We start from the raw sequence: 24,683 nt of genomic DNA, 5'->3' as shown, positions 1-24,683 counted from the left end.
TCTGTATAACACTACACACGTGCAGTATTAGATCAGTTTGCCAAGTGTGAGTTACATTAGCACTGCTAGCTGTAGGCCAGCATCCTAATATGTCCCTGTGCAGAATGTGGTTACACACAGCTTCTGTCTTGTTTATGTCTACTCTTGTACTATCGAACATAAAACTAGGGCTGGGCCATATCATACCGTTCATGGTAATACCGGTATAATGTTGGGCAACGATAAGAAAATGAAATATCGTGATAGAATATGGGTAAAATGCGCATGTGCAGTGCCTTTGTTTTCATACGCACATGGCGGAAAAACCATGCCGGCGACGGAGAATTAGAAGGGAGAAAGTGGATCGTTGAATGAAATGGATGAACCAGAATTGGTTTGTAAAAATGCTGCAACTTCAGTGATGTGGAACTGGTTTAGCTTTTAGTCCGTCAGATACACAACAAAGCACTATTTTTGGTAGAGCATGCTAGCATTATTACTGCTTTTTGGAAAATATGGCACACTTAAAATCAATCCTTTGATTTTTCTGAAAATCGACATGCCCCTATAATCCGTGCTTTTGTATGAATTCTGGTTGTGTTTACTGACCTCGAAATGATTTTATGTGGTACACGGCGGAAAACTTTGCTAAGCTACGAACCCGCACCGCTTGATGGATTGTCGGAGCATTACGGCTATCGTGGGCACCTCGCGGAGTGATACATACTGTTAAACCAAAATCAATCCTTTAAGATCTATTCTAACGAATAAATCACAAAAATGTAACATTTTCTGTAAATTCGTGAATGTGCCTCGACTTGCGTGAAGTGTTTCCAGCTGGGCATAATCCTGGACTCGAGTGTTTTAACAGATGCATGAAACGATGCCTTATGTATTTATAATTCTGGTTATATGTTTACTGACCTTGAAAAAAGCCTGCGATTTTATGGCGGCTCTTTTTTGCTTCTCATCCGTAAATACATCTTTCACGGATTCAGTTTATTTTGAAAAGTCTCAAAAGGATCTGAGCTCAAATGTTTCATGTGGAAAATAAACAAGACTTTTTTACCGTCGTAAGCTAACGAACCCGCACCCGCTGTGTGTGTGGATTGTTAATATAGCCACTACTACAGTGACCATCAAAATAATGAAAAATATTGCCGTAAACAGTTTATTTTGCGACACCACGCCGATCAGCGTAAAATGAAACGATACGTTTTATATCTCATCCGATATATATCTTCAACATACATACTACCAAAATAATATTACCGTATTGTGTATAACCTCTTTTTAAGTTTTGTGGATATTATACATGGTTATGCTGAGGATATATCGGCCAATTTCCACTGGAAATGCCTTTTGGTTAAACTGTCAGCGAGGAATTTGCATTTGCACTGTTAAATTTTTATATAACTTTAATGCACATAAAAAACAGCTGCTTGTTTAAGTGAAAATACATTGATGGTTTTTCTTTTTGCACTAATAAAGTTGTGGAGTTGTAAAGTATTTTGTCTGGTGTCAATTATATCGTCAGTTATATCGTTATTGCAAATTTTCAAATGTATATCGTGATAAATATTTTTGGTCACATCGCCCTGCTCTACATATCTACTCATCTTCTACATCAAAGCATTGTAGAACCACACTAGTTCTCACAGCTGTCTGCCTACTTTTCAACACAAAGAGGGAGCAAGCACCACTGCCTCCCCTTAGACGGAAGACGAGAGATTACAACCAATAGGTAATTTTGGACATCAATAAAATAAGAATCACTTGTTTACCTGACAAGTACTTCTGGTGCTGACTAGCAAGAGCAGCAATGCTTAAACATCTAGTTGACTAGATGCAGTCTGCATTTAAAACACATTTAAATGTATTAGTATATGACACGTCGACATTGGCTGCATCGAATCGTTACCATAAATCAATGTCGACAACAGCACTACTGCAGTGTACAAGCACTTAAAGCACCAGCACCCTGACCCTGGAGCTGTGACGTCAACTCTGCATGTGTCAGTTTCAGGGAGTTAAGTACAGGTATGTTTACGCTAGCTTACCTGTCGGAAACTTCTCATGGATGATGCTTGCTAAGCGAACACCATTTCAGTTTTGTTAGCTAATGAGTTAAATGCAATAGTAAACCATTAAACAGGAGTAGCCACTGAACACTACATCACCTGAGAAACTATGCTATATAACCAAATTTGTGCTTAGTAACAGTCTTTTCCCAATTCAGTTTTGTTCTGTTTTACTAGTATTAAGCAAAGGCATATAGATGAGTGTCCTGAAAAGAGGCTCATGCACCGCTCAAATAGCTGAAATCATGACGGAGAGCATTTTAGCGTGGTTATCAGCAGCTGATAACATCATCTCAAAGATAAGAGCAACCTCACTCCAGAGCACATCCATTGTAACCATGTATTCGTGGACAGGAAAAAATCTTTTTTATTTAATTTGAAGCATTTTTAGTTTCTTATTTGCACATTTTTTGTTTAAATACTACTACCACTTTAACTTCTATTATCTAATTTATTTTTTTATTTAATTTTTATTCAGATGGTTCTATTGAATAATGTTAAAAATACATTTGATTATTTTCAAATTCATATGTTTCCTAAGACATTATTTAAATTTTCTGTGGGAGGAGACAAGAGGGTGACAGTCACAGGTGAGGTACTGGACACTAGAACAGAAGGTTTGCCCAAAGGAAGCGGAGATAAGAGTTACCAAAATAATCGTTGACTAATCGAAGAAAATTGGCATATTAGTCGACTACCAAAATAATCTTCAGTTGCAGCCCTTGTTGACTAGCTGCACACATTTCTACTAATTAGACTACAGACAAACTGACAGCAATAACAGTCAATTAACTACCAACTCTGAGCTTCTGGAGCATGCAACAGTTCAGAAACACAGGTGAAGGATCTAGTCACTGACAGGGATGTGAATTTATTCTTCATTTGTATTTAGCGAAAATTATTTTTCTGATTCAAGGTAATGGAGAAGTCTACACATTTTCTCTGTTATTTAGCTCAGACTTAATGGAAATGTTTAGGCTCCACATGTAAAATGGTAAGGGAAACCCAAAGGCTTCTATCAGCCCTTTTCACTAGCCTGGGGTTCAACTCGAAGGAACAGGTGATAACTGGTAAACTTTTTAGTGATTCAGCTGGGGTTCCAAAATAAAGTGATGTATCAACAGACTGCAGACTGCACAGACTCTGACAAAAAGCCATACACCGAGCAGCAGGTATACATTGCCTTGGCATTCTTCATTGTTGTGGTGTCACATACAAATGACATCACAGCACTTTCAGTGGCATTGGTACAATGATCCCACCTACATTAGGTGGTACTTGATCGTAATGGAAAATGGCTGAAACAGAGTAGGGTCGAGTCGAGCAGGTAGTAGTGGAAAAGGGCTACAAGACTTTAGGTTAACATGCCAAACCTGAAGTGTCAGGTTGAAATCTTGTTCTACAGGTTTGTATTTATGTCAACATATGTTGAAATAAATCCCCACACAAGTTGATCTCTGCTTTCCTCTCCTTTTGTTTTTTTCAACTATTAAATGTGTCAGATTGACACTACTAAAAGTTAAGTTCTATTTTTTTAATATGCTGTTAAATTTTTTTTTAATTGGGTATGACAATCAGCAGATACGCAATCTAAAGTCTGTTATCTGAGTAACAAAAAAAAAAAAAAAACACCAAAAAAACCCTAACTTATTAGTTTAAACAAATAATTCTCTACAAAGATTCTGCTGCACATGCCTTTACACCTACATGCTGCAGCATTATGTTATTATTTTGGGGCAACCTTCATATTTCTTGCAACTACAATAAATTACAGAAAAATAAGTACCACTAAGTCCTTATTTGTACTGGCTTTCCACTGAAGTATTGGGTCTTGTGGCATCCCTAATTACATGTGCAATAAAATATTCATGTGGCATATCATAGTGCCCCATCTTGCTATACAGTTATAGCTACACTTCAGACATACAGATATTTTTAAAAACAGGCACGCACTCTTAACTCTACCGCAAATGTATCTCTGTGGTAAGTACGCCTATGTTGTTTGTTTCTGTTTTGCCCATTAAACTGTGCAGTAACCTAACTTAAATCTTACGATTATTACGAGCTCCACTATCTTCTGTCTTCATTTTTCTTCAGCTCCCTAATCCTGTCCCACATTATTATTTTTTTTTTCTAAAAAAGTTGAGCCTTTATAGCCTTTTCACTTTCATTTGTCAGTAACAAAAAGGAAATGCATGGGTACTTGAAATTTATATGCAAATATTATCAGCCTCTGTTAATATAACCTTGAAACTATATGACATTATCCCAAAAGGTTGATTCTGTTCATCTGGACATTTCGTCACCTAACCAAGTGAGGAAACGTCCAGATCAACAGAATCAACCTTTTGAGATTTACTTACCTGGATGATTGGGTTTGCATCGAGATATATAGTATTATATTTTAACATTTTAGCCTGATCCACAATCTGAAAGTATTTTAACTAACTGAAAGTGTTTCAAAGATTAGACATATGGATTTAATTTTAGCATGGTGGCGAGCTAGTTAAATTCCTCAAGTGAACTAACTTGCTGAAATACTGACATCCTTTAACTTGTCATGACTGCACAGGCTTGTTATGCATAAACAGCACTGCACTACAGATAATATGCTGGGATTCAGGTAACTACTTGTTACCTGAATCACCCTTAACAACCTCCACCCTTCAGACACACTGACACAGAAATGACATGACTTGGGTGTAGGCTATGTCAATTATGGAGAGATGATACATGTAAATTCAAGTAGTTACTTTTATACACTTTTTCAATGTAATCTACCCATGTCTATACAGGAGGATGGAAACCTACATATTTCAATTTAAAGGAAACCCATGGAACATAACACTCTTCTTCACTGCAACGGCATTCAAGTCATTTGAAGGAAAACATACCTACTGGGCAATTTTTATGCCTTTGGAGAAACTTCTCAGACTTGGAGGAACTCAAAAGCATCACAAAGGAGATGAAATCATGATTTAATTAAGGAAAGTGCCATCCCTTCATAATCGACAGAGCCTACATCCATGCATCTTCAAGATATGAAGTGCTTAAGCCTTAAAACCTTGACAGAAAAAAAACTGAAAGAATAACTTTCATCACTGAATTGAACCACTATTATCAGAAACCTAGGGACATAATTAACAGACACTGGCACATCTTAAAAGCTGAACCATCACTAAGAGGAATCACTGAAATGCCTCCTCTCCGATCATTTCAAAGAGCTCATACAATCACCGATAATCTTGCACACAGTTTTCAGGCAAGCAAACCTAATCATACTTTGCGTCACCTAAAAGGAAACTTAAGAAGGTGGTAAATGCAGTCAGTGTAACACTATTTGAGATATATTTCACCCATCCACATATTGGTAAAAAGTTCCTTATCAAACAATTCATAAACTAAACTACAGGACCACATCAGTAATCTGTATTCTTGAATGCCCCAATGGTCAAGCTTACACTGAACAAAGAGCAGTCAACCAATGAACTTCAGAACATCTGAGACTCAAGCATACTGGGAACGCGGAGTGGTTACAGCCAAACACTACCAAGAAGCTAAACACGAGTCCCTTGCCACTCTGCATTTCATTGGATTTGACTTCTCAGAAAGAGGTGTATTGGGTCTCAACACAATGATACCTGCTGGGCTGAATGAGGATTTTAGTTTAAAATGTTTTCTGAGAACAAGTTCATATAAAAATACAGAATATTTATAATAAAACTGATAACCTAAGACATAATCATACTCAGTCATATATATCACTATATCACTAGTTTGTTTTCTTGAATACTCTAACAGCAAAAATGCCATTTATTAACTTTGAGTACTTGACATTGGACACAAATAACTGTGTTATCCTCCTAATATCTTATTATTAGGCATAGCTGCTAGTACTTAGCTTAATGATGTTAGCTAATGTGGCTATGGGGTAATTGCTAATAGTGAAATATCTACTGTTAATGTGATCTCTGGCTATGTTAACATTTATGAAAAAGCTTAACAATTTTGTTGAAATGGCAACTTTGCTGTCCTCTCAAAATTCCTCATAAAGTATGCTGAGCATTGTGAGCATTCACTACCGATCATGTGTTTGTAACTAGTGAGGGGAGGGATTTGTCCGGAGGCAAAAATGGCACTGTTGCTATTGGTACTTTTGCTTTATCTAATCAGATCTGTAATTTTTAGCTTATTATTATCTCAGTATTATTTTGTAAACAACTTTACTTAAAAATTATGTGAATTTACATGCAATTCAACTGCCAATGGCACAAAACTATTTAATGTTAGTTTCCAGAGGAATGAGATGTAAGTACTCTTCTTGCAGTCATATTTCAGCAGCAGTACAGTACTGTTGACAGAAGAAACATTATACCAAATGATGTAAACAGGAATAACACACACTCAGAAAAAAGGCTAATACAGTTTTACCGTCACTCTTTCCACCCACAACTGGGCTGCTTAAACTAAAATAATAAGCTTAATGGCTTTTTACCAATATAGGTCTTGATTGTGATTATAATAACGAGCATTGTTGTCGGCAACTTAAGAAAAAAAATTTAAACCCAGGTTAAGTGAAAGAAAGTTAACGATCTTAGCCCAATTGCTGTCTCTTTGCTCGTGGCTCAGTGAATGTGTGTCATAGAGGTGAGGCTCCAGCTCTACCATAAAATACAACAACGTCATCTTCTCTGCTGTTGTGATTCTTAACCCAGTTCTCTGTGTAGATGAACTGATAACTGTAACTGGTGTAAACGCCATCAGTAGCCTAAACAAGTCAGCGGGCAGGGGTTATGTTAAATCTTCCAATACTTTTTATCTTTGCTGGGTCTCTCTGGTGGTGGCAGGACTTAAATAGTTATATCAGAAAAAAAAAAAGTTTCAGTATATTACAAATAGGGCAGTGCCCTATCAATGTGTCAGAAAGAGTGCCATACAACAAAAAGATAACTGGATAGTTCTGCTGCTCTGTGCTTTCACTTCAGGAAGTGTGACTTTCATAATTGGGTCTAAAATGTCATGGTTGAAGATTTCTCATTTACACTGCATGCACTGTCAGCTGCACAACTAAAAGCTAGGAAGAGAAACTAGAAGAAAACAACTACCAGTGGTTAGTAATCAAACTAACTGTAAAGTAAATTGCTGCTATTGTGAGAGTTGATAGCGGCAACAAATGAAGACTCTTCAGAAAGATTGGTCAACTGGTTATTGTGCGGTTGAAAGGGGCTCACTGTCATTTGCTCTGGACAGCAATATACTTGATACAAAATTAGCTGCGCACAACAGAAACTCTAAGTGCACATTTAACAAATGTCTCTACAAATTGCGGTGAGAGATCAGTCTTCAAATATCTGCTCTTTGTCAACACTATTAATAAACTTAGGCATGTGATTTAAAACAGTAGTGCTTACTGGTGTCTTCTGAAAGTTACTGGGAACACATTGCACTCAGTGGCTCAGTGTGCAAGGTAGCTGCACTGGGGTTAGCCTAGCTGCTGCTCTTCTGACAAACGGGTACTGAGGTGAGGACAAAAGTGGCGTCATTTACTCTACTGTAACAGGATGATTTAAAACTGAACTACAGAAACTACTGCAGATCATCTAGTGCAATATTAAACTATATTAACATGCTGATGATGCTGATATGAAGAGAAAACATCACTTACTTACTAGATAGCATCAATAAAAATGTAGAAAAGATGAAGCCATTTTCATGCATGTACTCTTAGTTTTTCTAGTTGTAATCTGATAGAAGAGGAGGGCAGAATGCAAATATCCCATGCAACTGGATCAGATGTTTGGTTTTTGGGTTGTTTTTTTTTTTTTTTTTTAAACCTGTCAGCTTCAGGAGTATATGCGATGTATGAACAAAGCACCTAATACTGCAGCAAATCTAACATTTCCAGCACACTGCGAATGGGTTTGCGAATTATTTCCTGCTGTTCACTACAAGTGAGAAAAGCAGATAATATCCCAACCAGATTGTTCCAAAACTGTCCTAAATTTGTGTTTGAAAACAGCTTATGTCTACAAACACTGTGATATTCTGCCCTGATGGTTGGCTGTGCACACTGTAGTAATTAAAATAAATCTCAGGTTGGCTGCAAAGCAAAAAGAAAATTCAGTGCAAGCACACAAGCTCTGAGATTCAGCTATAATTCCACATTTACTCATTCTTCATCTCTGAAGCTCCTCAGTGACATTTAAGCTATTTCAAGCACAATAGATAGTCACGGTCTAAAGTTTTTCTGCTGAGCTTGCAAATCAACACAAGCGACTATGCATCCAAGCCCCATTTAGACTAATTTTTTTGAGCAGGTTGAGTTAAATCATAAATATTACAATAAATACACCTCTAAGTAGGAATCCTTATATCAAACAGCTCTTTAGTCATGCTTAACACAAAAACATTAAGTCACAAAATGTGCAAAGCCTTGTTGACACTACGGGTTTAAAAAACAAAACAGATTTTCCTTCTCCATGGACTTCTCCATCCTTTTAGCCACACACGCAGTTTTAGGTCACTGAAACTGGTCTTTTGGAAATCAAGGGTCAAGAAATTCAGAAAAGGCATTTGCAGGGTTGACAGTTTTTGACGTCACACAGCCTGTGGTTCTGATTGGCCGACATGGCTTTGTGGTTTGTCCACTTGGCATGTTCTTATCAGTGCTTCTGTTGTGTTTCTGTGGGTTTTCTTTTTCCCCCCTCTATAAACTGCCTGTGTGGATCTGTGTGGTTATTTTTGAGAAAAAAAAAAAGAGGAAGAAAAGATACTCATGTACATGCAAATTAGACCAGAGAGAATTTTGAAGTGGCTGAATTTCCCTAAAGTCCTTCTAGAAGAAAGTCTTGCAACTGAGCAGGCATCTGGGTAAAGCTTTTGGGCACTTGTTTGGGGAGTTAGTTTAAAGCAAGTGTCTAAATGAACTCCAACTTCAGTGGCAATTGAGACATAACTGCATTCACAAATTAACTAAATGAAATTAAAAAAAAAAAAATTTTTAAAACCCATCTGAAAACACACTTTTACTCCACGGTTTTTAAATCAGAATGAGTTTGTATTACTTTCATTTCTCTTACTTCTTACTAGAGCAGGGCGATATGACCAAAAATATTTATCACGATATACATTTGAAAATTTGCGATAACGATATAACTGACGATATAATTGACACTAGACAAAATACTTTACAACTCCACAACTTTATTAGTGCAAAAAACCCCATCAATGTATTTTCACTTAAACAAGCAGCTGTTTTTTATGTGCATTAAAGTTATATAAAAATTTAACAGTGCAAATGCAAATTCCTTGCTGACAGTTAACCAAAAGGCATTTCCAGTGGAAATTGGCCGACATATCCTCAGCATAACCATGTATAATATCCACAAAACTTAAAACTTATACACACACAATACGGTAATATTATGTTGAAGCACAGTATGCGTATCACTCCATGAGGCTCCTGCCGTAATGTTCGACAATCCATCAAGCGGTGCGGGTTCGTAGCTTAGCAAAGTCGTACTGAAACATTTGACAGATTTTCGAGCGCCGTGTACCACATAAAATCGTTTCAAGGTCAGTAAACACAACCAGAATTCATACATAAGGCACACGGGATTATAAGGGGCACTGTCGATTTTCAGAAAAATCAAAGGATTGATTTTAAGTGTGCCGTATTTTCCAAAAAGCACGGTAATAACGACGGCCCGCTAGCATGCTCTACCAAAAATAGCGCTTTGTTGTGTATCAGATGGACGAAAGCTAAACCAGTTCCACACCACTGAAGTTGCAGCATTTTTACAAACCAATTCTGGTTCATCCGTTTCATTTAACGATCCACTTTCGCTCTTCTCATTCTGCGTCGCCACCATGTGCGTATGTAAACACAGGCACTGTGCATGCGCGTTTTACCCATATTCTATCGCGATATTTCATTTTTCTATCGTTGCCCAAAATTACACCGGTATTACCGTGAACGGCATGATATAGCCCAGCCCTACTTCTTACTCAAATCCTCCAATTTTATTATTCTTTTTCTAAGCTTTTATCATGTCTCCCTATGTTTTTATTTGTTTTGATTATCTTAACTGTACAGCCCCTTGGTCAAAATTTGTTTTAAATGTGCTATATAAATAAATTTGACTTTGACTAAATGATAATTAAATAAGGTACAGATTTCGCCCAGAAGCAAGGTTTTATATACATTTCTTTACTCTAAGTTAAAATTCCATAACTATCTTTTCTGTTCTGGATAAATTTCAACCAGTATAATGTCTCTGATTCCTCTTTTTTACTCTCTTGGATGGAGGTTATCTGTTTTTCAGATTCTCTTTGTACTAAGCCAAGTTCAACAAGTGTGAAAAAGTCGAGCATGAACAATACATTAACACTATTAAAGCAAGGCCTGGGGACAGATGATAATAAATATGTTCAGAGCAATCCCAGATAGCTTACCAATCAAGATGATTGTTACAGGTTGTTTTGCCAGTAACATATTAAATCATCATCACTAGCTTCTACTTAATTTAATCTGCCTTGCTATAATTTTAATATCAGCATATTTAAAACTGACACATGCAAAATGGTCATGTGTGGGAGTGCGCATAAAATAACCCCAATTCATTTGTTTGTGTTTGCGGAACAATATAGATAACAGTGCTCCTGTTATCTATATATATTTTATTTATTATTATGAAAATTCATATTCAAACATGGAAGCAAAAAAGATCAGCCCTATGAAGCTGTTGGGCTGTGAGGTTGATGGAGTGTTATCCACCCACATTACTGCAGACTGTGTGTCAAAGTCAGAACAGCTGTTTGGGGCATATACGGCATGCTTGAATGTTTCTATTCATACCTTTTTTTAAATAAATAAATAAATAAATAATCAAACATAAAGTTAACCCTCCTCCCCTCCCAGGCAGAGATGATCTCAGTTCTATAAATTTAATTAAAAAAGAAAAATGATGGGGGCTGTAATATTGTGAAGACATATTTCAATGTTAGCCCCATTTAGCACAAAAGAGTAAATGCACATTATATGCTGTGTTACGAATCAATCTATTGACTTAACCACATCTGGAGGTAGTTTTGCCTGTGCTTTGATCTGATCTCATCCAGGTGTAAATCCATCTCAATCTGCAGTGGGCTTTATTGCTGCTATGTCACATAAATTAGGGTTACCATGTTAATTAATCCTTACCGGTGCTTCTCCTATCTTCTGATATATCACAGTTGTTGACAAGTCAAACAGGATCATGAAGCTTGTTTTTTGGATACTATTTTGCATTCTGCGATCCAATCGCACTGCACACAAAATGAATGACAACTCTTTGAAATATCAAGTTTCAATGTAAAAGCCTGTGGATTGGATACAGTCATAAAAATAGTGTATTAAAAAAATATATATAATGATTTATTTCTTTGGCCTCACACTAAACATTTTACGATTTTGACTTTTCATACAAAAAATTTACCACACAAACAGTTTTTCGATAGACCGATTATAGAAGCTACATGCACACAGTGGCACCCTGCAGGCAAAAACGTTAGGAAAAACTTTGTTTTATCTGCATTTACAGATATCTCTGTACCGGGAAAGGCTTTTGTTCACTGATCTAAAACTGCTGAAAGATATTCAATTGGGATTATTTTTAAAAGAGCATGAATACTGGGATTTTCAGAGGGAGAAGGTTCACAGAAAGTGTGACATTAAATAAAGGTTAGTCTATGAAATAAACACAGTCCACTCGTACAATTCAATGAACGGACTATCTTAGGGAAGACCCGGTTGACTGGGCCTTCTTAAACTCAAAAGGATCTTGTAGTAGACATGACACAAACACTTAATCTTTAGCTCATAGATCAGACAAGTATAACCCTACCTACCTACTATACATTAACTAGGCCATAAAAAAGAGGTCTTTTTTGAAGACAACGCATTTCACTTATCACATCATCTCTGAATGATTTCGTGCAATTCGCCGACCACAAATTCACCATGACACTATAGTTATTTATGATTTCTATACCTCGAGACCTGATGGTGCCATCTGTGACCGCCCATCGCTTGTCACTGTATGGAAAAACTGCATTTTTGTGACATGACACCGATGCTAGCTTAGCTACAGACGAACCTTTGTTATTGTGTGAGCAGCAGGTCGACGACGAATCCCAGCTAGCGCTAATTTATTGGCACGGACAAGAAACTAAGCCTTTTAACACTGTCATGAAATGCTGCGTTTATTGTGCACAACTGCGTTTACCACCAAAGCAAGCCGTACTCCAAAAAGCCAACGAAAAATTCGCAAAATGACCATCCCATTGTGCTTTAGCCATTAGCAGGGCAGCTAACTCGTTAGCATTTCCTTACAACAGCCACCATTGGATTTAACCGATGCTGGACAACGTTAGCATGCCATCAGCTGGGGCTGCTCGTTAGCTACGGCTAGCCCAAGTTAGCGGTTTAGCAAAAAAAAAAACAAAAAAAAAAAACACACAAGCTAAAGGAAAAATATCTGGATGTGTGACCTTTTGCTCTGAAGACAATGATAAATGCATGTGAAAGTGTCGATGTGAAGGGACAACGGTTTCTGTGTACTGACAGAAATACGGTTCGTTGGTTTAATGACCTATTGCAATCTGGTTTGGCAATAGCAACAGCGGCTAACGTTAGGTAGCTGCTACCAGTCGGTAGCGCAATGCCAGTACGCACTCACCAGGATGAGTAGCCTTGCTCCGCCATATCGCCAAAAACAGTGGGTTCCGCGACTGTGGCTAACACAGATTCAGGTCCCGGTGACAACCCGTTGGGACCCGGGAGATGTTTTCTTGCGTTTCTTTCACAATCCGACTTCTTAGCAGTTACTTTTCGGGGACAACATGATGATACATCCCGGCAGCAGCTAGTAAGAACTAGCTGAATATCTTGCGATTGAAACGAGTGATGGTTTGCTATCGTTAGGTGGACAAGACAAAGCACCCCGAGAAAAAAAGACAGCTGTTATTTTCGGTGGTTTCGCTAATGTCCTGCAGTCACCCCAGCCAAGAAGGCTCGGTCTCCAACGATGCTACACCCACAGTAAATCCATATTCAGCTCGCTGTATGCAGACTAAATTCGGGTATTCCTCAAGTCTGCACCCCTAGCTGTTATGGAAGACGTTCAGCTTTGTTTTCTATGGCGAGTCCACGGGAGCGCGCAAAATCGCCCTAGTGAAGAGGTTTACAAATAGGACGTGCACGGAAACGCTTTCATGCATCGAAAACGTTTGTAATGGTTTCCCCTCTCGGCAGCAGTGCAGCCTATCATATACACAGCGATCGTGAAAGGCAACGAGTTGTTGCAGTTAATTGCTGAATTATGTGACATACAAAGTACAGAAAAAACGGGCCGTGCATGAATATTTAACCAATTTACTTTAGTATTATGACAAAAAGAAATTAAATTTAATTAACAATTAAAAAAAACTTTTTCAGAACAAATTAAATTGAACACGTGTGTATACTTATAAAAAATACATTTGTTTTAAGACTCTAAAAAGAATTAAAAACTATTATTTTGCATAAAGCGACTCATTTGGTGATTTTTTAAAGGACCTAAAACCGATAAGAGAAATATTGTACAGTTATCAGGACAATGTGTTGATTGAAAATGTGAGTCACCCCATAGATGCCCTTTATCAAAATATAAATTAAAGGGGGTGCAACAGAGCAATATTTATAGAAATAATCAAGTCAAATATATATATACATATATATAAGGCCCACCTGTTTTTTGGTTTTATGTTTTTATGTTTTAATTGATGATGATTACATAAATAAATCCATTTGTTGTGTCGCCCCCTCTGGCTACTCGATGTAATGACCATAGTAGGGCATTCACTGTCATTCCCCTTTTAGTGGTAAGAACATGAACTTATATGAGGATTAGGATTTTGCAGGTGAAATAAACGTCAACATGTATCAGGCTTGATCAAGTTACAAGATCTCTGCTCAAACACTCAGTGACGTTATTCATGGGTGGACTTATCTATAGCTTAATTTATAGTTCTGTGGCCAACACCATTTCCAGCATTTATGTCACTGCTTCTGTGTCGATGGCAACATCTAGTTACATTTCTAGGGACGTAAACGTCAGGTTACCACATAGGTTTGGCAATTACAATGTAACTACAGCAGAGACTTAACATAGAAGTATAAATCCAGTGTGAGTCTGCAAACAATGGAAGCATATGTTTGGTTGATGCTTGCCTGCACCAGTGGAGCAATGAAAGAAAAGTTAAGACTGGCTCAGCTTTAATTTCTAAGTGTTTTATATCGGTCATGCGGCAGTAAATGTCGGGTGCCATTGTGTAACTTCATATTGCTGCCTTCCATTGTCCTTTCCCAGTAGTGATACCGCAGCCTACCCACTAATAGATTATTGATTCCCTCTGTGAACATGGAATGGAGATTTTATGGGAACAAAAACACTGCAATACCCAACTGGACTAATGCCCAAGTGGCACCCAAAGACCACAAAATTATTATTACTATTAGTCCTGCTAAATGTATGGCTCTAGTGATGGCATTGTCCGCCGGTCTCTGACTTTGGTCCAGGCTTTATAATTGTACACAAAACCTTATAATTGTACACAAAGCCACAAAGTCTTGTATAAAGGATGAACACTGGGTCTTTTCTTTAACCCTTGGCTGTTATTTTTGTTTGATTTGCAGTTACTGAACGAATTTTATCTGCTTTTGTGCAGATTTTTGTGAATTTCTGGAATTTTGTTTTTTTTTACATGATTTCTCCTCTAGCCAGGTTTCTCAACACTTTATTTTTTTCTCTTCACTCACAATTGCAGTGATGCATCTATAGACTGTTTGTCCTTTTAAAAAGCCTTATCAGTACACAACATATCTAAAAGACCGCTGTATCATTAAAGCCAGGGTTTGTTGCTTTGAGAATGACACAAAGGCTTTGTGAGAGTTTCTAACAGTCAATACGCCAATCTGATAAAGATGCGTTTTTGACCAAAGGTGCACAAAAGAATGCAAATTTTGCCTTTTATCCTCTGGATAGCATAGATTAGTAAACTGAATGACAATCGGCCCTTTAGACTTTGAAGCCCTCAAGTGGATATTTTGGCCAGATGGTGGTAAGAGAGGAAAGGTCAGAGGGGGTCACCAAAACCATTAAGGACTTAGTCCCCAGGAGGGGCATCAAAGGCCACACAAAATGTACAAATTGATGAGATGGGGTCTTAAAGGACAGATGCCCAAAATAGAACTGGCGTATTCTTTAGGTATCATGGGCGTGGTGAGGAAATTTAATGGTAATCTGCTCAGTAGATTTCTTGTGCTACGGTGGAAATGTTGGTTTGATGGGGATGAAAGAAGAATTAGGCAATGACTCAATATATTTGATATATCTTGTGGATATTATCTTTTTTTGAAATACACTGTCACGAGCAGTCGTGCTGAAATTTCCTGGCATTAGGAGGGTCATGGCAGGGGTCTGATATTCACTAGAAATTTTCCATAGCTATACTTCAAACTGTATTCAGATGAGTGCATGGAAACAAAACTACATTATATTATAATAATAAGCATATAAACAAGGTCTTGACCTTATCTAACAAGACAAGACACATGAATGTGTAATTCACCAGATTTAATATAAGAGAATGATAGATTGATGAAAGAAAAGAAAGGGGAACGGCTTATGGCCCAGATCATAAAGCAATCTGTCAAAAATGTTGTTGGTTCAGTAACAGAGTGAGCATCTACAGCTGCCAATAAAACCGGCACACTGACATTAATTTCATTGATAATTTTACTGCTGACAGAAGTGTTGCGACAACAATGCCAAGCAAGCAGCAAAGAATATCTTTCCAGAACAACCCTTTCCATTTTGACGATGGGAAGGGAGGAAGGTTAACCAGACTGAGAGATAGGGAAAGAAAAAGCAGCAGAAGTACTCAGAAACTGTAACCAAACCAGTAAGTGTTACAGAGAGCTCACAGACTTGTCTGAATTTTCCTGGCACACAGACAAAGAGGAAAATGAGCTGATTCCTGGAGCAATTTTGGATAAAACTACCTGTCTGACCTGCTGGGAAACAGCAGTGACCTCTTTGTCTTGTGGGTCCTTGTTTCACGTTAATGTTTCTCATCCTCTAAAGTTCTTGGGCATTACAACCCTGACAAATACACACTTACTCTTCTCAAACGAACTGCTGGAAACATTCACTGACACTCTCAAGTCCATACAAAGTGTTCCCCTCATCTGAATACATTCACTCATGCAGATGTACATACTTTCTACTGAAAGCTTCAAATTTCCTTGTCTTTGTTTGATTCTATCGCTAAGAATTTGCATTTGGATTTGATGTTTGGTCATTTCTAACTGAGAGACTTTCATGTTTGACTTTTTCTATATTTTCATTTGTCTAACATTCAGTTTGACTTAAACAACATTTATTTGAAGTAAACCAAATCTGTGTGTGGCTTGTTCATTTTTATTAGTGTGTCTTGGAAAGCTAACTTGTTGTTATCAGTATTTTTCCCTATGTGATGAGGAAGTTGAGGATTGTGGTTATGCCAGTGTGGACACCTAATTCCATTTTGAATATTAGGTACACATGTACGATGTGAAGTGGCTGAATCCTAACACCTTACAACAACATAGACTGAAAGAAGCTGCAGAGAACGCTTGAGAGAGTATGGGCGTCTGCTCATTTGTCTAGTTTATGCATGACCGCAGACACCTTTTAATAGATGTGATGATAAGATGATAATTTTGTTTGAGCTTCATGCAGATCAGTATAATTACTTCTGAACCTCTAAACTATGCCTTAAAAATCTCCTATTTAGTTCTTGCTTATTTGTAACATCCACATTCAAGCTGTCAAAATACTTAGTCTTGACTGTACATATATTCATCAGAGGAAAATAAGATAACCAGGCTTGAAAATAGAAGACTTTTAAGCAAAGGAGGTTGTGCTTTAGATACAAATACCATGAGGGGTCATAACTGGGGCAGTGGGACTCCCTCTTGCCGATGAGTGCTGGGATTACCAAAGTCCATAAAGAGCTGCTTTTCTTACAGATTATGTACAATCTGTTCTCATGCCGAGAGACACATAGTCACAGAATCAGTATTAAAAAAAAAAATCAGATGAAATTCTAGGGCACAATCGACCAGCCTACATTTAACTTCCCTGTGAAGTAAAACACGAGATTACCTCAGTCTTTCGTGAGAGCTAGTTTAGCCTTCATTTCTTAGAAAACACTTGCTGGTTTAGTTTGAGAGGATGTTTTTTTTTTGACACCAGCTGGAGTGGTTTCGCTTTCAGATCAGGAATGACAGCGGCAGGAAGGAACTATGAGCTAACCTTGTAACACTCAGCCTTTCAGCGAATTAATGTGAAGTGATATTAAATAACCTTTGCAATCCCAAGCACAATAGTTACAGTAACTGTAGATATGTCAGAACTCTTAAATTATGTATTTTGGCGCCCGTAACCATGGCGCGCTTATTTACTGAGACAGACGTCAAACAGATCTTGCTTTGTGCAGTTCATGTGATAAAAATCTCTGTGTTCCTTGAAATCAGGTGTAGTCAAAAGCTTCCTGGAAAAAAAGGGGTTGCTATTAGTGACAAAATTCCAAGAAAATGCTTATAATTATATCAATTTCTAAGAATTGCCTTGAAAGTTAGTGGTAAATAATGGGCAGGTCTACGGGCGGGGGCAATGAGAACTGAGATCTGATTGGTCCCTGAAGTGCCCCGTCCTGTCGCTAATTATTTCACAGCACTTTATTGGTCGGACCTACGATGCTGCATTGATGTCATGTGGGAATTGTAGGTTACTGATGAGAAGATCCCCCTGTTTACAACTTCAAAGAACTGTATTTGTAAATGGTGAAACTGGTAATTACCTTTGGGACTTCAACGCAGCAGGAGATTGCACCGGCTCACGAGAGCCCAGCAGCTGCGCTCAACCGCAAAGCTTCATGGTAATTTACCTTTCTGCAGTTTAACTCCTGCTGTCACAGAACACGCTGTACGATTGCTGAGCATTAGGTTTAACACTGTTGTTGCATAAACAGTTAAACCTTTGGACACTATGGGCCTGTACCAACAAGAACTGGGACTTATCAGGTAACACAAGGTTTGACTGTGGGGTTATCAGTTTAATTAATGTGGTTCACGTTTTACATCACACCTTAGATTGCCATGGTAACTTTTCCTACAGGCCTTATCTGCTCTTGATCAGGTTATGTTCAAGATGGGAGGACTGTACAATGTCAACACCCACTAACCGATAAATTCCCCGTATATTAGTGTTCCCACTATTCCCAGAAGGTCACAGGAACTGGTTGTGTAAGGATGTGACAAGTTTTTTTTCTTTTCTGTTGTATTGTTTTATAATCCTTAATATGGAGATGTGTTTTGTTTTGTTTTGTTTGTTTGTTTGTTTGTTTGTTTGTTTGTTTAGCTTTTTTGAAAATACTTTCCATGCTCTTCGATTATTTAAGATCTCCAGGTCTGCAGCTCAAAGAAGAAGGCCGTGATTTCAGCGCATTAAACAACATAGACTGCTAACTTAATTAAAAACTGAATTTGGAATCGCAGTCTCACATGTGTTACTTAGAGGTCTGTCAGCTTACAGTGAAGTCTCACTGACCACAGTGATTAAAGTGCAAACACATTAATACAGTGCCTTTTAATAATACAAGGCTAGTGTACATCTTAGGGTGCAGTAGCTGTACCGTTTGTTTTTTTTTTTTTTTCCTATATACTTTTTATGATTTTTTTTGTATGCTTTTTGTATTCTTCTAATATTATACTTTGAGCTACTCATTTAAAATAAATATCATTCTGCTACTAAGAAACGTATTTAATATTAACATGCTCACATCTAGGTAGAAAAAACCTCAGGCTGAATTATCAAGTTGATACCATTTGCCTGATTACCAACGTTAGAGTATAAATAAAGCCATTTAAGGTAAAGACATCCCAGCTATGTAGAACTTGTTTCCTAGTGCAGGCCTCGGAGCAGCTCCTGACACCCATTACCATGTAAGAAAACTTCTAGATTCAAGATAATGACAAGAGATAACTATTTCATGAGAAATGAAACAATGAGAGAGAAAATATTATGAAAATGCACTCTTCTTCTTTTTATTATTATCAGCATGGACATCTGGTCACAATGCAAAGAGCACATTCATCAATGAGTTCTCCAATATTGTTGGTTTATTAAAGGTAGTTTAAACAAAGGGAACACAAGCACAACATGCTGAGCTCTGAAAGAGACAAAATAACTCAGCCATCATTCAATGTGGAAGTTAAGGGAGTGCCTTTTTTAAATTATGTGTGTCGGATGAGCTCCATTAAGAAATAAAGAAACACAAGAGCCAATCGGAAATGAGAAAAATGAGGAGAGGAAGTGAGGCAAGGGTGGTGAGGCGTGTATAGGAAAAGGGTACATAGAAAAGTTTATTACACTCCCATTTTTTTAGAAAGAAAAATGTTTAAAGAAACCATAATTGGAAATATCTTCAGGGAGGGCAGACAGGCTATAGGCCTGATGTAGAAATTTGATAAACTGTTCCTACAAATGATCTACTAGTATTCGTCCATGATGCCAGTGTCGCTGATCAAAGAGATCAGAGCCAGGATAAGACACTAAGGCAAGCGACTCACACTTCCTTTGGGATCCAGAATTTTAAAGCTGGCCATTTGTGTTCGGGGAGTTTGTTATTCTGCTCTTGGGTTAATTGGAAGATTTTTACTGTTAGGAATGAAGAGATTTGGTGGTGATATCCAAGTGTTGAAACTTGGACCACTAGCAGATTTATTACTCTACAGGACTTGTCCAACTCTGTTTCATCATTGCCAGGTTCAGTGGATTGAACTTTGGAGCAGCCACCTGATAGGTGTGGTGGGCCACTGGTTCATCTGTTTGGGCTGATAAGATTTGACAAGGATTTGTCTCTTGTCCATTTGTATCATCTTTACCAGCATTAGTTAGCATTGGTTAGAGGAGAACTGTATTATGCTTCTTTAGTGCTGTGATCCACTTTAGGGGTTAGCTTAACCCCATATTCAGTGTACTCTAGGATTGGAAACTGATTTATTAGTAAGTAGAGTTTATTTATAAAGCACCTCCATCCATCCATTTTCTGCCACTTCTCTGGATTTAGGTTGTGGGAGCAGCAGTCAGCAGAGAAACCCAGGTCTCCCTCACCCCAGACACCTCCTCCAACTCATATTGAGCTGAGACATTGCCAAGAAATATATCCTCTCCAGCGAGTCCTGGGTTTGCCTTTTCCCAGTAGGACATACCCGGAATAGATATTCTATCCATTAAAACTATGAACAGAATCAGTGACAAAGGGCAACCCTGGTGGATTCCAACACCCCCCGGAAACAAGTCTGACCTATTGCTGGCAATATGAACCAAACTCTTTTTATGGTTATACAGGGATAGAATGACCCATAATACCTTCTGAAAGTCCACAAAGCACTTGTAGACCCCTTAGCCAAACTCCCACGCACCCTTAAGTAACCTCGGGAGGATAGAGAGCTGGTCCAGTGTTCCACAACCAGGAAGAAAACTGCATTGTTCCTCCTGAATCCAAGGTTTGACTAACGAATGGACTCTCCTCTCCAGCACCTTGGCATAGACTTTTCCCATGGAAGCTGAAGACTGTGATTCCCCCTGTAGCTGGAGCACATCCCCGGGTCCCATCTTCTTAAAGATGGGAACCACCACCCCAGCATGCCAATCCAGAGGCAGTCTCGTAGACCTCCATGCAACGTTGGAGAGATGTGTCAGCCAGGACAGCTCTAAAACACCCAGGAACTTAGGGCAAATCCTATCCCCAGGGGCCCTGCCACTGTGCAGTTGTTTAACCACGTCCAACCACAACCGTACTCTGCTTGGGCTGCTAGTACTTGTCAGCTGCCTCTGAAGTCCCACAGCTAACCAAGCATCTAGATGAAAGATGGGATGGGGTATTATCATTTAAGTCTGGTTTAACAAAAAAGGTTTTAGCTGCTCTTTAAAAGAATCCAGAGGGAGTTTACTCCCGATCCTTGGTGCCACCAGTTGAAAGGCTCTGTCTTCCCAGAGTCTGTAATCTCATATGTGGAACAACAAAAAAATTCTTAGCATCACAAAGAATGAGCAGCAGTGTGTTTAATAAGGAGATAAATAGTCTTGTCTGTTTATACTCCTTATGCGATTACAATAATTTAAAAATCTATTCTAAAATAAATTGTGAGCCAATAACAAGTATAAAATAGGTTGGAGGTGAGCTCAGTTACTAGAACTTATTGTTAATAGTCTGGAAGGGCATTTTGTGTAGCTTGGAGGTGAGAGACCGATGATTCATCTAAGCCAGTAAACAGGGCATTGCAATATAAGTGTGATGACAAAAGAATTATAATTTTTGTCCCACTCCAGTCAAAGAGGCGATTTGCATTTGTTGCAATTTCAAAGTGTTCATTTAATGAAAGACAGAGACATGAAATGTTTTTTTTATATGTGTGGAGTCTGATAATGCATAAAGATTATGAACATTGGGCAGTTGAAAAAAAGGAAGTGAGTGCTTGACTGATTTTAAGGATATAGTTCATGAGGAGATACAATCATGGCCTCAGGCTTGTTGAAATTTAAAGGTAATTGTTGGAGATCCAGTCACTAATCTAGGATAAACAATCAGCTAGGGTTCACAACAGTCTGTAGACAAGATTCCTTTGATTGGAAATACAAATAAGAGAGAGGGCATGCAGCAGTGGCACATTCTTTACCTAAATGCATATACAAATACTTGTGTTAAAAACTTTCCCCGGTAAAAGTTGAAAAACTGATTCAACTTCTTTACTCAAATGTGAAAAAGGTGCAGGCCCTGAAATGCACTCCAAGTAAGAAAGTAGCGCTTTGAAGGACACCAGCTATCTTTGCACAAAGCAAAATAAACCTTGTTCTATATTAATATAATAATGAAATAATATTAACACTTGAAAATGGAAAAAACTTGAAAAACTTTTTTCGCGTTTGCCTCCACGCTTAAAAAGAATATTGAGAACAGTTGGGGCTTAAAGTGGATTTGGACGATCGAAAAGAATCATAACACAACAATTTCTGAGAGCTCATGTGAACTGTGCTGCTGCTGCTGATTTCAGGTTTATTGCTCTTTGTGGATTTGGTGTCTTGGCTGATTTCCATTCCCTACATTGACAGTATGCTGTTTATACTAACTTTATAATGGACCATATAACGTTGGTATAAAGGTTGAATTCAGCAAATGAATCTAAGCATTGTCAGCTTAAATAAAAATTCATCTTTGCACTTAATGTAACCTAACTCAGACCGTGCATTTCATGCAACCTTTAAGCAATTTAAAATAATTATACTTCAGTGAAAAAAACAAACAAACCCATAACTTCATATCATTTACAAAGCCAATATCTGATTTAAACAATTATAACATTACATGGAAGCTTTGAATTTTCAGTTTATCAGTATACCTTTCAATATAACCTCTCTTCTTCCTCTCCTGGCCAGTCTTTTTCATCTTTCTCCATCTTTGAGTGAAGTTGTCTCTCATTCTGGTAAATACAGCAGCTGCTGTGTTTACTGATTTTTGTTGAGCTGATAGCTCAACAGTACTCCTTTTATGCTCACTTCTCTTTTGTAGCACTAGCTACATTTGCACCAAAAGAGCAGTTCCTGATCGTTTAGAGCCCTGATTATAGAACCACAAATGCTATAAAAGTATGTGTTGTTTCATCGATAAGCCTCCGTGATGGATACACCAATAGTACTGTATTATTGTTCCCTCCATTTAGGCTCAAACTAGTTTGATGTTTGATGCGTTAAACCAAAGGTAACAAGCCTATTTTGAAAGTGTGAGGAGTAAAAAGTAAAGATAGTTGTGCAAAAAAATGTAGGAAGTCAAAGTAACAAGTTGTCAGAAAAATATATACTCAAGTACAGACAATACAAGATATGTGAAATCTGTACTAGTCTCTTCACACCTTTCTGGAGGTGTGTGTGTTTGTGTGTGTGTGTGTGTGTGTGTGGGGGGGTTGCTGGCCTCGCAAGGGGAGTGGCATAATGGTAACTGCCAACTTGAACTTCTAAGGCTTCTCTTGTGGGTCCTGGTTGGATTTGATAGGGTTTTTTTTGTTTTTGTTTTGAGACTCATAAGACATAAGATAATACATCTGACTGGAGCAACAGGAGTAATAAGGTGGGTATGGTCAAAGCCTATGAGAAGCAGTAGAGAGGCCTTAATAGATGATAATGGGATGCTCTGAAGATGCTTTTATTTTCTATGAAGAGACAATACAAGATATGTGAGGTCTGAAAGTGCTAGTTGGCCTGCAGTTAAGGTTTTCACCATGAATGCTTTATCTAGGTTTAGAACAGGAGCGATCAGGAAACTTAAAGAACCTTGAATGGTTTCGACTTCTTGGTGAATAGAAAAGAGTGACAACTTTCAGCTTTCCCATTTAGGTGGACATACTACAAGAACAGCACATGTTTCAAGGGTTCTTTTGCTATTATGCAGAAACGTTTCACAACTTTGATGCTGTCACGGTTACTTGATATATCAAAATACAATATCTGCACTATAAGGCTAGCAACATTGTTAGATCTCTGATTTACCTCTCACGGGACTTGTAGGTGTTCTCTGAAGCAGCCTGGTGAGTCGTAGCACAGCACGGACAATGTTTGTTTTCCTTTATTCACTTCATCTTTTTATCTTTTCACACATCAGTGAACCTAGGACATTTTCTAATGTGGTGTTCAGAGAAGTAACAATATGCACAAGTTGCTCTTTTTTGTACACATTGCAAAAGGCTCTGAAGGCTGCACTAAAACACAAAGTTTATTTGCTCCACGTAGAATTGTTTAAGGGGGAAGTATGGAGTTATAGTAATGAGGATTGGTTTAAATCTCTTTTCTTGGTTGACACAGTTTCCAACCAAGATGAGAAAAATGGTAAGTCATATTTTATTTCGCCGTTTCCTATAGAGATGCCGTTTAAAGTGACTAGTGTGTTATGCAGGTGCCTTTTCAAGGAGACGAACAACATCGCAGCCATAGGGTAGTTCTGGACGCCCTTGATCACCCTTGGTGCCTAGAAGAAGAGTTTGTACACAACAAAGAAAAGTTATCAAGAGCATGACCTTCACCTACTCTGAAAAAGAATGGAGAGATAAAAGGAGATAAAGAATATCTGCCTTTAATAGTTTGAATTTATGAGGAGAAGCAATAGAAAAGGCAAGAGCTAGTCACTTAGCTTGATATTTAAAGTGCTGTCTCATTAGGGTCAAGTAAGTTACTTAGTGCCATCTGCAATATCCCGCACTGCAGTGCCATCTGCAATATCCTGGCTGCTTCTGCACTGCATGTTCATCTTTAGTAAATAAGTGTGGGCCTGCAAAGAGCTGCCACGATTAGAAGGATTACGTCATTCAAGCTGTATACACGTGCTCTACTAGTAGGTGGTCGTAGTACTGGCTGCTTCTGCAAGGCATGAGATGTAGATGATTATGGCCTTAAAGTAGAACTCTGCCCAGAGGAAATGGAAATAAGAGACTGAGTGGAGCCTGCA

General features: G+C 38.1%; 1 protein-coding gene across 1 annotated transcript in view; it reads right to left on the bottom strand.

Moving 5' to 3' along the window:
- Positions 1-13,371, bottom strand: part of sppl3 (signal peptide peptidase 3) — a 44,972-nt gene extending 31,601 nt beyond the window's left edge. The window contains exon 1 of the mRNA XM_031742512.2: positions 12,779-13,371. Coding sequence (XP_031598372.1) covers positions 12,779-12,804 — 26 coding nt within the window. The 5' untranslated portion in view covers positions 12,805-13,371. The remainder of the gene's footprint in view (positions 1-12,778) is intronic.
- Between the last annotated feature and the right edge of the window lie 11,312 nt (positions 13,372-24,683).

This window comes from Oreochromis aureus, linkage group 7, assembly GCF_013358895.1.
Source record: "Oreochromis aureus strain Israel breed Guangdong linkage group 7, ZZ_aureus, whole genome shotgun sequence".
In the NCBI taxonomy this organism is placed as follows: domain Eukaryota; kingdom Metazoa; phylum Chordata; class Actinopteri; order Cichliformes; family Cichlidae; genus Oreochromis; species Oreochromis aureus.
Note: the sequence above shows the minus strand (reverse complement) of the source record. Positions and strands in the feature narration are given on the sequence as shown.